Source organism: Rhinoderma darwinii, chromosome 3 (genome assembly GCF_050947455.1).
Source record: "Rhinoderma darwinii isolate aRhiDar2 chromosome 3, aRhiDar2.hap1, whole genome shotgun sequence".
Taxonomy (NCBI): Eukaryota; Metazoa; Chordata; class Amphibia; order Anura; family Rhinodermatidae; genus Rhinoderma; species Rhinoderma darwinii.
The window spans coordinates 147,499,165-147,516,236 of record NC_134689.1 but is presented as its reverse complement, the minus strand read 5'-3'; the positions used below and the strand labels follow the sequence as shown (position 1 = coordinate 147,516,236).

The following is a 17,072-nucleotide window of genomic DNA, read 5'->3' as shown; positions in this document are numbered from 1 at the left end:
TTTTAAACACTCACTATTCTTAAATGCGGTATAGGTCAAGTGAGGCCTCATTCACACGAACGTGTGCGTTTTGCGCTGCGTGATTTTCTCGCATATACCATCCTTATGACACGCAGTTTTGATGTTTAGAAAAAGAAATGAAGGAAATGGTTTTATTTTTCCCTTAATTTCTTGATCTATTGTTGCGCGAATAACGCACGACACACGTAAGTGCTTCCGTGTGCTGCGCATGATTTTCATGCACCCATTGACTTCAATGGGTGCGTGATGCACGAAAAACGCCCAAGTATAGAACATGCCGTGAGTTTTACGCAGCGGACACATGCTGCGTAAAAATCACGGACTGTCTGAACGGCCCCATTGACTAACATAGGTCCGTGCGACGCGCGTCATTTTCACGTGCGTATCACGGACGTTAAACACGTTCGTGTGAATAAGGCCTGATTTTGGAGGGATGTTGATTCCATTCATATGCCCAACTCCATCACCATGTTTCACCGTTTATTCCCTTACATAAAGTCTTCCTGACATATTTGTGCCCCAATGCCAACTGTTTATTCTTTTTGCCTTTCTTGAGCAGTGGTTTAGAGACTGCTACGTCTTTTGAGAACACTACTAGCTAGGCTTCTTGTGAATACTTATGCTGATTGGAATTTTTCTATCTTTATTCTGCCCATTCTGTGTATGTGATGAAGTTTCTGATTTCTTCGCACTTTTGGTCTTTCGGGTCCTGCTATGGATGCAACGGATCCAGGCATTACATAGGGACATGTACAGTCACTTTGTCTTGTCATGATGGGACATTGAGAAAGCCTTCTTTCTGCAGAATAACTGTCTTCTGACCCCTTTATTTAGATCTGATGTCCTATTTCCCTATCATAACGCTGATTAGTATCAAATGTTCACATGAAAACTTGATGCACATCCACATTTCTACTAGCTAATGAGTGGATCTTATATAAACATATGCTTCAATTGAAGGAATATATCTCCAGGAAATATGACAAAGTTTAAATAGTGAACATTTTACTTATTTGAATATTATTTTTATTTAGATCTTTTTAAATTCTAAAACCATCTGTTTATTTCCAGGTTTGACCAGCTGCTATATAAGTATTATCAAGTTTGTATCCATGGCAGTATAATGGGTTGTCATGAATAGCAAAAAATACTTTTAATCACGGCACATTTTCAACAGTTTGTCAAATTTCTTTCCTGCTAGAGTTGTCACGGTCAATAAGTGTTAGGGTAAGTTCACACTGAGTTTTTTGCAGGCAGAAAATTCTGCCTCAAAATTCCGTTTGGAATTTTGAGGCAGATTTTGATTTGCCTGCACGCCGTCTGCCGCGTTTTTCGCTGCGTTTCTCACCCGCGTCGATGGCCAAAAATGCAGCGAAATAAGTTTCTCTGCCTCCCATTGATGTCCATGCAATGAGAGGTTAGAGACGTAAACGCTCGCGGGAAAAATAACTCATTCGCCTACCATTAAAATCAATTGGAGGCATTTTTGGCGTGTTTTTCTGACGCGGTTTCCGTGTCAAAAAAAACTCAGTGTGAACTGACCCTAATTATTAGGGAGAACATCTACAAGGGAGTCATGATGTGATAAGTCACACAATTTCACATAACAGGATCTTGAAGAATTGGGGTGAAATCAACGGCTTTTGGAAGCAACCTCAGTATATGGTTAGATTCACATGCGGCAGATTTTGTTACATAAATTGCTGCGACTGAAAATCAGTTCTATTCATCTTAATGACATTTTCAGAAATCCATGCACTTGCTGCAGAAAGAACCCCATTCAGGTACCCACACACAATGCAAAATTTTCACAGCATTTCTGCAGTGTTTCTACAGAAAATTTCTCCCATGTTACGGGCAGATTTTACTGCAGATTTTTCTGTGGATCTCACCATTTCTACATTAAAAAGGGTGAAATCCGCAGGAACATTCAGAACAGAATGAGCGTGCTGTAAATTTAAAAATCTGCAGAATGCTCTATATTCTGTGGTGAAAATATTCAGCAGCATGTGGATGAGATTTTTCAAATCTCATCCACTTACGTGCACATCCACTTCGCCCACAGATCCGGACTAAAAATATGCAACAAATCCTCTACGTGTGCAGGGGGCCACAGATGATTAAAACTAATTTTAAGTCGCAGAAATTTCTGTAACAAAATCTGCATTGTGTGAATCCATCCTAAGTACTGTTCATTGGGAGCTTTATGTTTTAGGTTTCTATGACCTAGGATCTTGAGATTGCCACGTACAATGTGAAGAATAGACTACAGTGGTGGAAAGCACATACCTATAGGACAGTGGAGCAGCGAAAGCTAATTCTCCGTGTTTCCAACATTGAGGCTCCATCGAATATGTTCCATCAATGACCCCATTAATTATACAAGGTCTATGAAAAATGCTCACAGAATTTGGTGTGGCACCTTTGCAATGAATTGGAAATCTACAAGTCTATAGTCCAAACTAAAGAATATGGTTTTAGAATGAGATGTTCAACAAGCATATATGGCTGTAATGTTCAGATGTCCACTTTATGTCAGAGCATGTGATGTTCTGAAATCTAGCTATTTTAATATCATATTTGAAGTGTTTTTTTGAAGCATCAATGGAAAAGATTTTATTGGGAAAAACTTGCTCGTAAAACACCTTAAAACGTGAAATTTCTTTACACAGCGTTTTTTAATTCAGTGGGGTAAAAATCCACCTCATATAAACCACATATTATATATCCAATTAAAATCAATGGGGCTTTGTTTGCAGCCATATTTAAAGTGTATTGTGGCGCGTAATACGAACGGTTTATGCGCTGAAATATCCTGAAAATATGCAGCGTGAACATGGCCTAAACTTACAAATACAAGAGGAACAGTTTATTTTAAAGATGACTTTAACTACAGTCTGAAAAAAGAAAACAAAAAGAAAACTGTACCTTACCTGGTAAATCCCCATTTGTTTTCACAATGAGTTTGATTATAGAGCCATTATCAATCTAGAAAACATGATCAAGAACAATTACAAATCCAACAGTGGTAATGTACAAATACTGTGACTCGAATAGTTGTGATATTATCCTATTTCACTGGAGTTTACTTACAATTTGCATTTACAGATTAAGACTGGCTTCGCAAGAATGTATTCCAGGTCCATGCCATATATCATTTTGGGGAAAGTCTTTTTCTAATCTCACAGGACAGGATCTGATCCTGGAACTCAATTATACTAAATGGTGAACACCGGTGTCAAGGTCTGTGGCAGATTCAGAGTCCAGTGGCTGCAATAATCCGCCAAGATGACGCAAATAGCAATAGTAGTCAAGTAGCAGTCCAGGTTTGTTACATAGATAAAACAGCAAGAGGCAGAGATGTGGTCAGGAAACAGTCCAGGTTTGGTACATGTTAGACACGACCGTATTTTTTCCCTGCCGTAAATACTGGCGTAAATACGATTCCTTTGTCACCCGTATTCCACCCGTATTTATGGACCCGTTTTCTCTGCTATATTGCACTGCACTAAATCGGCAGCCCCTTCTCTCTATCCAGCACTGATCGCCAGCCTCTTCTCTCTCTCCAGCTCTGATCGGCAGCCTCTTCTCTGGATAGAGAGAAGGGGTAGCCTTTTCGGGAGGAGTTTCCGCAGCGGAACTCAGTGATAGGAAGAAAAAGAAGTTCATGCGTACCCCGGCTGTTGTCTTGGTGACGCGTCCCTCTTTTGACATTCAGTCCGACCTCCCTGGATGACGCGGCAGTCCATGTGACTGCTGCATCCTGTGCAGTCACATGGGATGAAACGCTATCCCAGGAGGCAGGACTGAAGGAAGAAGCAGGGAGTTCTGGGTAAGTATTAACTTTTTTTGTTGTTGCGAGATTTGAAGGAAACTGTCCAGCTGTAGTCACTGTCCAGGGTGCTGAAAGAGTTACCGCCGATCAGTGCAGCCCCTTCTCTCTATCCAGCACTGATCGTTTAACTCTTTCAGCACCCTGGACAGTGACTATCTCCTAACATCGCCTAGCAACGCTCCCGTAATTACGGGTGCACACACGTAGCCACCTGTAATTACGGAAGCCCCATAGACTTCTATGGGCCTGCCCATGCCGTAATTAAATGTTCTATATTTTTCAACTGCACGGGCACCTTCCCGTATGCAAACGGGAAGGTACCCATGGCCAATAGCAGGAGTCAAACATAAGGCCTTATTCACACGAGCGTATTTCACGTCCGTGTTACGCACGTTAAAACAACGCACGTCACACGGACCTATGCAGTTCAATGTGGCCATTCAGACATTGTGTTTTTCACGCAGCGTGTGTCCGCTGCGTGAAACACTGCATGTCCTATACTTGTGCGTTTTTTGCGCATCACTCACCCATTGAAGTCAATAGGTGCGTGAAAATCACGGACAGCACACGGACGCACATCTGTGTGCCATAAGTTTTTCACACAACAGTTGCTAAAGAAATGATGAGGAAAATAAAAAAAATCACCTTCAGATTATTTTGCTGACGCAGGAAAACGCTTTGTGGTTTTTATGCGCGCGAAACGGACACGTTCGTGTGAATAAGGCCTTAGGCTGAGTTCACAATTTGTTTTTATTACGTTATTAAAGTGCAATATTTTGTTTTGGTAGATAAACTCGCATGTTTCTCAATAGGCGTTTGTCTACCAAAACAAAAAACGCATGTTAAAAAGTGTGATTCCGGCAAGTGAAACGAAATCTCACGAGATCACGGAGGTAAACGAGATTTCGTTTTACTTGCCGGAATCTCACAAAAAAGATTCAGAAGTGTCAGGATTCTGAGTACACATGACGTCCAGGCTGGATTTCATGTGTATTCATTATCAGGACACTGTAGTAATGTTAGGGCTTGTGTATGAGGCTGTACATAGTGATATAACTATATCGCTAGTGCAGTGTATGCCGATTAGTCAGCGTCATACACTCCTCTGTACAACGCCCACTTGGTCGAAAGTAAAAGTACGCCCACTTGGGCATTAAGAAAGCTCATTAGCATAAACCAAAATCGCTCCTAACGTTGTGGAAATAGATCGTTTTTTTAAATAAAAAGCATTACTGTCACCTACATTACAGCGCCGATCTCCTTATATAGGAGACAGGACACTTATAATGTGGTGACAGAGTCTCTTTAAAGAGGCTCTGTCACCAGATTTTGCAACCCCTATCTGCTATTGCAGCAGATAGGCGCTGCAATGTAGATTACAGTAACGTTTTTATTTTTAAAAAACGAGCATTTTTGGCCAAGTTATGACCATTTTTGTAGTTATGCAAATGAGGCTTGCAAAAGTACAAGTGGGTGTGTTTAAAAGTAAAAGTCCAAGTGGGCGTGTATTATGTGCGTACATCGGGGCGTTTTTAATACTTTTACTAGCTGGGCGCTCTGACGAGAAGTATCATCCACTTCTCTTCAGAACGCCCAGCTTCTGGCAGTGCAGATCTGTGACGTCACTCACAGGTCCTGCATCGTGTTGGACACATCGGCACCAGAGGCTTCAGTTGATTCTGCAGCAGCATCGGCGTTAGGCTGGGTTCACACGTGGCGGAATTTCACTTAAATTCCGCTGCGGACACTCCGCAGCGTTAATCCGCAGCGGTGCCGTTTGTCCATTGACTTACACTTTAATTTAGCAGTGTTCGTTTAGACGAGGCGTAAAATTCCGCTGCGGAGCATAGGCTGCGGAGCGGAATTTGGTGTCCGCAGCATGCTCTGTCTGTTGCGGAGCAGTGGCGGACTCATGGCGGAATTTCTCCATTGACTTCAATGGAGAGTCAAAATTCCGCAATGAAGTCCGCAGATCTTATGTGTGCTGCGGAGCGTATTGGTTTTACTACCATGACATTTCTTCATTCTGGCTGGACCTATGTATTTCTAGGTCTACAGCCAGACTGAGGAAGTCAATGGGGCTCCCGTAATGACGGGAGCGTTGCTAGAAGACGTCAGTAAATAGTCACTGTCCAGGGTGCTGAAAGAGTTAAGCGATCGGCAGTAACTGTTTCTGCACCCGGGACAGTGACTACCGATCTCAATATACATGTATCTGTAAAAAAACATATAAGTTCATACTTACCGAGAACTCCCTGCGTCTGTCTCCAGTCCGGCCTCCCAGGATGACGTTTCAGTGTAAGTGACGGCTGCAGCCAATCACAGGCCAAGCACAGGCTGCAGCGGTCACATGGACTGGCGCGTCATCCAGGGAGGTCGGGCTGGATGCCGAAAGAGGGACGCGTCACCAAGACAACGGCCGGTAAGTATGAAAATCGTTTACTTTCACTAGGGAAAGTGCTGTCCCTTCTCTCTATCCTGCACTGATAGGGAGAAGGGAAGCACTTTTCCCGCAGTCCGCAGCAGCTAGTCCGCATCAATGTACTGCACATTTTGTGCAGATCCGCAGCAGAATCTGCAACGCAGATTCTGTGCGGCATTGATGCGGACAGTTGCGGAGGAAATCCGCCACGTGTGGTCATGCCCTTAGCAGGTAAGTCGATGTAGCTACTTACCTGCAAACGCTGATGCTGCTGCAGAATCAACTGTAGCCTCTGGTGCCGATGTGTCCTCGCTCGTCTGACACGATGCAGGACCTGTGAGTGACGTCACAGCGTGATCTGGCAGAAGCTGGGCGTTCTGAAGAGAAGTGGATGATACTTCTCTTCAGAACGCCCAGCTAGTAAAAGTATTAAAAACGCCCCGATGTACGCACATAATACACGCCCACTTGGACTTTTACTTTTAAACACACCCACTTGGACTTTTGCAAGCCTCATTTGCATAACTACAAAAATGGTCATAACTTGGCCAAAAATGCTCGTTTTTAAAAAATAAAAACGTTACTGTAATCTACATTGCAGCGCCTATCTGCTGCAATAGCAGATAGGGGTTGCAAAATCTGGTGACAGAGCCTCTTTAACTTGACTCTGATAACTTGCTGCACGTGATATCACACAAAAATGCCATTAAAAAGTCATTGGCTAAATCCCTTATCTTGACTTTTTCACTGTTTATTTAATGCGTTAAAAGTCAAGCTAAAGACGGCTACATCTGTAAGCCATAGAGCAGTGCTACTTAACCAGTTCAGGACCGGGCTATTTTGCGCCTTCAGGACCAGACACCGTTTAGCCATTTTTAGCACGTGTTAGTTAAATGGCTATAACTTTTTTATTTGTTGGGCTAACTACGTGATTTTTGCGACGTTTTTTTCGTAGACAATGCAGGTTTCATTTTTTATGGTTTTTATACGCACCTTTTTTGCGATTTTAGAATTTTTATTCATAAAGTTTGAAAATAATAGTAAAAAAATACGCTTTTTTACGTTTCAGCAATTTTTTTTGGGTAATAACATAGTTTTACCCTAAAATAGACCTTTTATTTGTGATCGTTATTGTCTACCGTAAATGTTAATATATTACATGTCTATATTAGGGTAATTGGGTCAGCGCTAGCGTTACAACAATGATTGGCGGGGGGGGGGGAACGTTTTTTTTGGGGTGGGTATTTTATGCGTATTTATTATTTACATTTTTTTTTGCACTTGACGTTACTATTTTTTTATTACTATGGTCTGTTCCTCAAAGGTCAAAGAAGACCTTTGGGGAACTTTTATATATTTTTTTTCTTTCTTTTACACTATGTTTTTCCCCTGTAACTGGAGCTGCACCAATATAGGACATGCAGTCATGTTTCATCCTATGTGACCGTCGCTACAGCCTGTGATTGTCTGCAGCAGTCACATGGGATGAAACGTCATCCCAGGAGTTCAGCCTGGAGGAAGAAACACAGACTTCTCGGTAAGTATAAAAAAAAATCTTCTGAGTTGCGTTTTTTGCGGCAGAATTGTTGTGATTCTGCCGCAATAAACGCAACAAATGCTATTTGTTGTGGCTTTTACTTCCCATTGAATTCAATGGCGAAAACCCGCAACAAATAAGCAGCATTTACGCAAATACAATCGAGAAGTTACGGAATAAAATTCTGCACCGCATATGTCAATTTCTAAACGTTTTTTTCCGCTCACTATTTACGCAGTGTGTGGATGAGATTTGTTCTATCTCATCCACTTTGCTACTACTGAATTATGCTGCGAATTTTCTGCAACAAATTACGTTGCGTAAAATCCGCTGTATTTCCGCAATGTGTGAACTGACCCTAAAAACGTTTTTATTTTATTTCCATTTAATTGCAGTTTGCAGGGTGTTTTGTAATGCGCGTGAAACTCCTGCCACCCCCACCCCCCGCCGGACCGTGGAAAAAATTGTCTTGATTAAATTGGTCCTTGGTGCAAAAAATTTTGTGGACCGCTGCCCTAGGGGGAAATAATTATAATTTTTTTTAGTTTCATAAAATGTTACAAAATATTAATAAAAAGAAAACACAAGAAATCCTTTTCCCCAATTAAAAACTGGGGGAAAAAAACCATTATTGAATTATTAGTATTACAATGTCGGTAATGACCCAAACTATAAAATTATAATGTTATTTATAACTTCTAAGGGCCTGTTCACATCAGTGCTGGCTTCCGTTTAGGATTTCCATTCATCTGTTCCGTCAGAGGAACAGATGAATAGAAAGCCAAACAGAAAGCATTGCTTCCGTTTGCATCACCATTGATTTCAATAGTATTTATTTATTTTTTGTTCCATTTGGTTTTGGTTTGCCTCCGGAAGCAATAGTGCTGCCGACTATGCTATTGTTCCCGTGAAAAAACGGAAACCTAGCGGAACGGAGGCAAACTGAAAACACTATTGAAATCAATAGTGATGCAAACGGAAGGAATGCTTTCTGTTTGGCTTTCTGTTTATCTGTTCCTCTGAAAGAACAAATGTATGGAAATCCAAAACCGAAGCCAGCGCTGATGTGAACAGGCCCTTAGGAGGCCTGAAAGGTGAGGGTCATATTACACGTGGGCCGTGTAAATGAGCCCCGATCATTAAGACATATCGTTGATCGGTGCTCGTTGCTCCTTTCACACGAAACAATAATTGCTAATGTATAGGGACGAGCGCTCGTTACACCGATCCCTCGTCCCCGTACATTTTCATCTGGGACATGTGCTGCCGACAAAGATGATTTTTAATTCTGCATAAAAGAGCAGATCAGCCGATGAACCAGCGTTTGCTTGTTGATACGTACAGTGCCTGTTAATATTTTATCTGTCCTTCAATTTTTACAACTTAAAATGTATTTGTTGAAGACAGTGAATTAAAAATTAAACTTCCTTATAAAATTACCTGGTAATGTTTTATGGTGTTTAATTTTTTAATGTTATTCTCCATCATCACATTAGAAGAATCTATGTCTGAGAGCTCCTTAAAAGTCTGACCATGGTGAAGCTCTGATAATGGAAATAAAACAAAATATTATACAGAAATGTTAATAATGTAACCACTTTTTTTTTTACATTTATATTCTGTAGAAATAAACCAGACAGAACAATAAGTAGGTTGAACAAACTAGAATATTAGCGGAGTCATGTACCCATGTAGTTGCGCCAGTTATCTGGCATAAATTGCATTGGTAGATACTGGGCCTCATTTAATAAAAAAAACACTGTGGCACAATCAAACTGTTTTTGTTGCCCTTACCAACCAATCAATGTTCAGCTTTTATTGTTTTTTCAGAACAGTTTAACCCCTCAATGACCGCGCATATGCCTTTTCACGTCGGTCATTAGGGGTACTTGTACCACAATGCGCCTCTTCAAGGTGCTGAACCATAAGCTTGTCTATAACTATTACGTTATTTAACCCACACCGTGAATGCCGTAAAAAAAAACAAAAAACAATGCCAAAATTTTTTATGTTCATTCTGTCTTTCAAACAATGCAATTAAAAGTGAACAAAAAGTCATGTGCACCCGAAAAAAAGTTTTTGTTATTTATACCATATGATAAATGCCATAAATTTAGGACTCAAAAAAGAATGGCGAAATTATTATTTATTTTTTTAATTCACCGCCCAAAAAATTTCATAAAAGTTAATCAATAAATGATGTGTACCCCAAAATGGTGCCATTAAAAATGCAGCTCGTCATCACATGGCTTTGTCTACGGAAAAATAAAAAGCGTATGGCTTTTGAAATGTGACGATAGAAAAACTGAAAAGAAGCTTGGCCATTAAGGCCCAAAACAGGCTGGTCATGTAAGGCTGGGAACTACTGTCCCGTACTGAAAACATGATTACAGTACGGGACAGTTGTCCTGCAGCGAGGCAGGGACTCCTAGCGTCGTACATAACTTTGATGCTAGGAGCCCGGCTCCCTGCAGTGTGTTCGGTCCGGGATTTGTGGCCGAAATACGTTCCGTCCTTTACTGACGTAACATGCTCGTGTGAACCCAGCCCAAGGGTTACAAAAGAAAGTTGATCTCTGATTGGTTGTTATTGGCAACAACGTCAGTTTTTCTGCATTTATAAATGAGGCCCACTGTGTTCAGCATGGACTCCACATGTATGGATGTCCCCCTCAAATTTTACCGAAACAAACAACTGTTTAATTTGTGCAGATGAAAAGGGGGCGTGGCCTTCCATGAAGCACAAGTTTTACTGATTTTCTAATTGTTCTCTACCTTTTTTCATCTAAGCAAAGTAATGGTGAACACCGCCAGGTGAGATCTGGTAATGTTTAGAATAGGTATCTATATACTCCAACATGCGTACACCGTGTTTGGGAATACAGCCCTCACTACTCTGCTTTCCAGACTAGCATACCGCTCTTGTATTTCAACCCTTTATGCCACAATTAGGCTAAGCGTATTTATTACAGATTTTCTCTGCAGATTTCCTGAGCTCACCCTAGAGGTTTATAATATCCTAAGTACAGCTAACTGAACAGCATTAATCTTGTATATACCCAAGGTGTTCTGCAGGACTAAGACTTCCATCTGTTTCAGTACGTAAATGACCGGAACTTTGTAATATACAGCCTGTCCGTACAAATATGTTTATGAATGCACTGTGCACCTAGACTTCAATAAGCACAGTAGATCGCTGACTGGAGAGGCACAGTCAAACGGGGAGAAGAAGATCTATACAAACCATGTGAGTAGATCTTCTCCTCGTCTTCTGTTACGTAGCGGCGGGAGTATCGTCGGGAGCTGCGACGTCGGTGATGTGTGTGCGAATGGGTGTATGCGCATGTGTCACGACGCGTGCGCTCGCTCTCTCCAGGACGACAAGACTGATCCCGCGGGAGAGATCACACAGCGCAAGGCGCCCTGACCGCGTCCGTAGCTGATTGGACAGTGTCAGAGCAATAAGTAACACACCCCCTTGCAATTTAGAAATAATATCGGGCTCCAAATATAACGGCACCGATATCTAAATAACGGAGGAAGATAGAATTTTTCAAGTGAGACAGTGTTTGTGCCGCCCTGCCTATTACATGCTGCACTCAGCTGTATCTGTATGGGCAGGTGAAAGGATGTTAGTCAAACTATTACAATTAACATAAGCATAGATAAACATAAACAAGTTTGATCCGATAAACGTATTTAATTGAAATGTTGTAGACACACAAATTTTGCTTCTACTGGGATGGTTTTCCCACGAATATCATTTTAATTGCAGTAAAAATAGAATATCCTAACCTAGACAATGGGAGATACAAATGCTTGTGGGTTACAGTACCTTAAAAAAACATATATTGAGATCTTACCTAAACCAATATTAGAAAGAGGGTGTTCAAAAGAATATCCTTTTATAATCTGGAAAGACTGAAGAATTTTCTCTTTGACTTGTCCAATTGTATCACAATCCAAAACAGTTACTTTTAGGCATTGACTGGTCTCTTCACACTCAATTTCTGAGGTTTTTGGAAAATACACATTTATCTCCTAAAACAACCATAAACCACGTCATTCATTTATAGCTGCTAATGTGCTATTGATGCAATAGTAATTATATTTCTACATCACTATTATTTTGTCTGAACCATACACACAACTAATAAGAGGTCCATTCAGACTGTTCTCCCCATGTGGTGCAGAGGATATCTAGTTTAAGGCCACATGGTCCAAGAGGAAATTTCCTGACGTTCAATAAGCTTGTGGAACCCCTCAGGCCCATCCACCGGAATAACATTTCTATAGGTTTGGTTTGAAGTTTTGAAACTTTTCGGCAATTCTCTTTTGGTGGAATAAGTCATTGGGATATATAGCTCTATGAAGTGTTTCTGTTCATTTGCAAATCTAATGCTCACCACTTTTTTTTAATGCCAAGTACACATGTACATGTATAGTACTTTAGCATGAGTTCTAGTGACTGAATGGACCTCTGTGAAATCCTTGTAGAGCCTAATATTTCAGTGGTTTTCTAGGAAAGAGATAACAAACGCTCTCACAAAGGTCTCAGGAGAATGGTGGGAATGCTATGATGGGATTGAAAGAGAAGATACTATCAAAGTAAATGGTGTCCCGATCCATTGGATAAGCAGTTAACAATGGATAATGAAAAGTGTGGTGGTATAGCATAAATGTGGCCTGTAGATCGATACGAAGATGAAGAAGACCAACACACTAATATTATTCCTCATCTTCTAATGGATCTACAGGCCAAATTGACCTCTGCAAGCTCAAAGTTTTTCATGTCAAAATTTTTTGGAACTTCTCTGAGTATATACTCACAAACAAAAGAATAAGAGAATATTAGTGGTTGGATGTCTACAAACCAGATACTACTGGCCTTAATAAAAATATAACTAAAAGTTATACCTTAAGAGGGTTTTACACAGGACGATTATCGTTACCGATAGTTGCCCTATGTAAACAGGGCAGCGATCAGCAGATGAACGACAAACGCTCGATCATCTTCTGATCGTATAGTTTTAAAAAATAGAAATATTATCGTTGTCGGCAGCGCGTCTCCCTGTGTAAACAGAGGTATGCGCTGATGACATGATAATAATGGAAGGGGACGAGCGATCGGAGTAACGTCCACTCGTCCCCATACATAGCTCTGTATGACAGAAGCAAACGAGCGCCGATCAACGATGTCTCATTGATCGGTGTTCGCTGCATCGGCCGATTGTCGGCCAGTGTAAAAGCCCCTTTAATGTTTATCATACAAATAATGCTACAATACACCTTCTGACGCAATAAGGCCAATTAATAGGTGTTACAATGAGAAGTTAGTAAAGAAAGACTTACCACACTACTAAATTCTGTTATCTGCCATAACAACCAGTCCTCATTCAAAGTATAGAGTGCTTTATATGTTAATGCATCTATTGGGCCTTTATGTATCCTCTGATTTAATGTTTGAACAAGACTGTACAAAGGTTCTCCCACAGATTCCTATGCAAAACACAAGTATGATTAATAAAAGGGAAATATACTGTAAAAATATTTATTATAGAAAACAAAAATGCATGTCAGCTGTATGTTCCGAACAAACATTATGCATGCAACTAAGCTCATGTACAGTTATGTTAAAGGAACAGTGTCATCACAGAAATTTTTTTCATATGTTCAAGATGTTAGTGCTTTATTAAAAACGTTTATATTTATTTGTGTGTTTGTGTTTTACTTTTTCTTATTTTTACACTTTTTCTTCCCTATGGGGGCTGCCATTTTTTGTTCCATTTCTGTGTGTGTCGATTAACGACACATACAGACATGGAATACGGCAGCCACAGTCCCATAGGGACGGCGAACGGCTCCCGTCCCATTCACTTGTGTGTACGGCGTCTGTGTGGGAACTGCGCATGCGCCGCTCCCACACAGTCCAACTTGAAATTGGCGCCGTCCGGCGCCATTTTCCTGTGGACCGGAAGTCGCGGCCGGACAGTAATATTACTACTTGCGGTCGCGGCTTCCGGACTTGTGCACTTGGACCAGCGGCAGCAGACTGAGCGGACGGGCCGGAGGGAGCCGCGGCGGCAGGAGCAGGTAAGAGATTTCAATGTATGTTCGTGTTTGTGTGTGTTTACTACTGTATGTAAACCTACTACACTGTGTGTTAGCTCAAAAAATGGCGACACACAGTGTAGGAGGTTAGACCGTTCAAACCCCTCGTTTATCCCGGCACTAGCCAGGATAAAGGAGGGGGGGATGCTGAGAGCTCACTAGAGCGAGGGCTTTTTACCCAATTTTGCAATGCTGCAATTTTGGGAATAGCTCCATCTAGTGACCAGAAATGGGAAATACTATAAATTAGAATTAATTTATAATATTTCCTGACTCGTGAAAAAAATAAAAAAAATTTAAACAATGTTTAATCACCCACACACTAAATGTTTAATTTAAAAAAAAAACAACATGTTTTTCTGGCAACACATTGCCTTTAAGCCAGTAGTTGCTTTTGAAGTTTGAATAAAGTATTTGTTTTTTTGCAGAATTTTTAACACATGAACTTTACCACAAAATCTTCACTGTTCTTCTTTTGAAAAGCCACCCTGTCTACTCTGCTGATATCACATATCACACTTCTTCTTCCTCTTACCATAGACATGTTTATGTTTTCTGATATATTTATATACTAGCTGTGCCCATGACTTCGTCCGCCCAGACCACTGAAAAACGTACCGATGCCATTTTATAAAAGTATTCTCCTAGCCTTGGACCATACTCAAAACAAAGTGAAAAAAAAACCAAAGAAAGACAATAAACACATTTCAATTAAAAATAGTTTCACTATAGGTTCACTACCGCAACGCTTCCCTGTAAACAATGTTAGCAGTAGAACCACCAGGGATGTGTGCATAAAGATTGGTGGAGTTGCTAACACGAGAGAGAGCCACATAGAGCTGGCCATGCGCAAAGCAGCTGACACTGAGTTCCACGCCCGCAACGCGCAGCGTTTGGCCCTGTGCTTTGTTGATGGTCATAGCGTAACATAATTGGACAGGAAACTGTACACGTTTAAAACTGGAGGGAAAATTATTTGGAATGAGGGGGATTCGGGGTAGAAAAACGCTATCACCTGCGCCGCATCCTGTTGAAATCTCAGCTTCTATCAAATTTTGTTGTCGATTTGTGATTTTTAGTCGGGTGCCGTTACATAGTTTTGGTGGGCTTAAATTTCTAAGGAGAATTATGGGGACGCCGACTTTTAAATTAATTTTGTGTGACGGAAGACCGGGTGTGTTTAGGGAATTTAAAAATTCCACCGGATAGTTGGTAGCGTCTTCTTGTTCAATGACTCTTTTGATAGAGATATATTCTGCACTTTGCCCATGAACACACGTCAATATTTCAGCGTTTATTGCTGCTGCCTGGTCGTTGCGAGAGGTCAAAATAGCTCTTTTGCATAGCCAAGAGTTTTCATGATTTGTTATTTGCGTTGGGTCACCATATACAGAAGAAATTAGGTCTTGCAGTGATGGAACAGTACAACATAAATTATCAGGCAAAATAACTTTTCCTTCTTGTTGTGGATACGTGCCATCACTAATTTTTAGTAATAAATCTGAAAACTCTTGTGCATTTGGGTTGCCTCCTGTTCGCGCCTGCATATTTATTGTTAAATGCATCGGTATAACGTTGCGCCACAGACTTGAGGTCTTTAGGCAGGCTCTAATTTCATCTATTCTCGTTCCTCTTGGAATGACTGGCAAAGTCTGCCTAAAATCGCCACAGAAAAGCATAGTCATACCACTCATGGGTCGGTCATTTTGTCTGATATCTCGCAAGGTTCTTGTAATGATCGGGGTAGGGAAACAGACAAGTGAGCCCTAATCTACCCGCCACTCAGTCCCTGCCTACTTGCAACGACCCGCCCTAGGCGACTGGGTACAACTGGACGACAGTCCCTACGCTCAATAAGTGCACAACAGACAAACAGACAAGGGTACACAGAAGCTAAGGGAAATGGGGCAGTTGCCCACGACAACACCGTGAGCAACAAGAGAGGTGAACGAGCCGAGTTAAACCAGGAGTGTACGAGGTACCAAACGCAGAGCAGGAGAGTAGTGAACAAGCCGAGTCAAACCAGGAGTGTACGAGGTACCAAACGCAGAGCAGGAGAGTAGTCAGTAAGCCAGGGTCAGTATGAAGCAGGGACAAATAGAACAAGAAGCTGCAGCAGGGCCAGGAAAAAAAACGAGAAGAATCACAAGCAAGGAGGAACAGGAAAGGCAAGTATAAATAGACAGAGGGCGGGAGCTAGCTCCGTCTGGCCAGGCTGTGATAGGCTCTCCCACTCCTAAGCCTGCCATCCTGAGTGGTGGAAGATGGAGTCAGTCTCACAGACATAGAAGCAGGTGCAGACTGATTACCTATGGGCGTTGACACAGAAGCTGTGCCTGGCAGATCCTTTACAGTTCTATCTACCACTTTACAGTTTGCCATAGTGCACTCGTCCCATATTACTAAGCAGCAATCGCGTAGAACCCTTGCTTTGTCGCTGTTTCTAGAACCATTACACACTGGGTTTTCTGTAAGACTCATGTCAATCAGGATCTTGAACATTGTATGGGCGGTTATGCCTCCGGGCAACAATGTGGCTGCTATGCCTGATGAAGCAACAGCATGAGCAATTTTGCTTTGATTGCGTATTTGGGCCAAGATGACTTTGGTGAGAAATGTTTTTCCTGTCCCACCGGATGTATCTAAAAACAGGATTTCTCCCAAAGTACCATCTACGCTATGACACACGCGATCGAATATCATACACTGTTCCACTCTCAGACTCGAGACAAAGTTTTGCAATGTTTCGGCCAGTTCCACTGGATTATAGTTTATTTTGGCTGTGTACTGCCTGTTAATGCGTTCCCCGTCAACCACATTGAGAGACAGGATTACCCCATATAGATGTAACTATGTTTTTGTTAGCCAGCAAACATCGATTCATATTACTTTCATGCAACTTGTCATTCAGTTCGCCGTTCTTGTTTAGTTGTTTATTCCTGAAAAAGTCTTCAACTAATTTTTGCTGATATTTTTGCCACAACTGTGCAGCATCCGAAAGTCCACAAAAAACTGCAAAATGGCACACTGATGACGCAAGCGATGTGGACTATCGCTGACGCATTCTTCGGCCAAAGCGCCATCCCAATAATGATCACCATCTAGCAAGTGACGCACTCGGCCTGGTAAGTAGGATATTCAATATTG

At 41.4% G+C, this 17,072-nt stretch overlaps 1 protein-coding gene across 1 annotated transcript in view; it reads right to left on the bottom strand.

Annotated features, from left to right (window-relative positions):
* The window catches only part of PLXNC1 (plexin C1), a 149,180-nt gene that overhangs the window by 33,496 nt on the left and 98,612 nt on the right, over positions 1-17,072 (bottom strand). Inside the window, exons 21-24 of the mRNA XM_075856836.1 lie at positions 13,167-13,313; positions 11,678-11,855; positions 9,256-9,359; positions 2,955-3,009 (exon numbers count right to left, since the gene is read on the bottom strand). Of these exons, the coding sequence (XP_075712951.1) occupies positions 2,955-3,009; positions 9,256-9,359; positions 11,678-11,855; positions 13,167-13,313 (484 nt within the window). The remainder of the gene's footprint in view (positions 1-2,954; positions 3,010-9,255; positions 9,360-11,677; positions 11,856-13,166; positions 13,314-17,072) is intronic.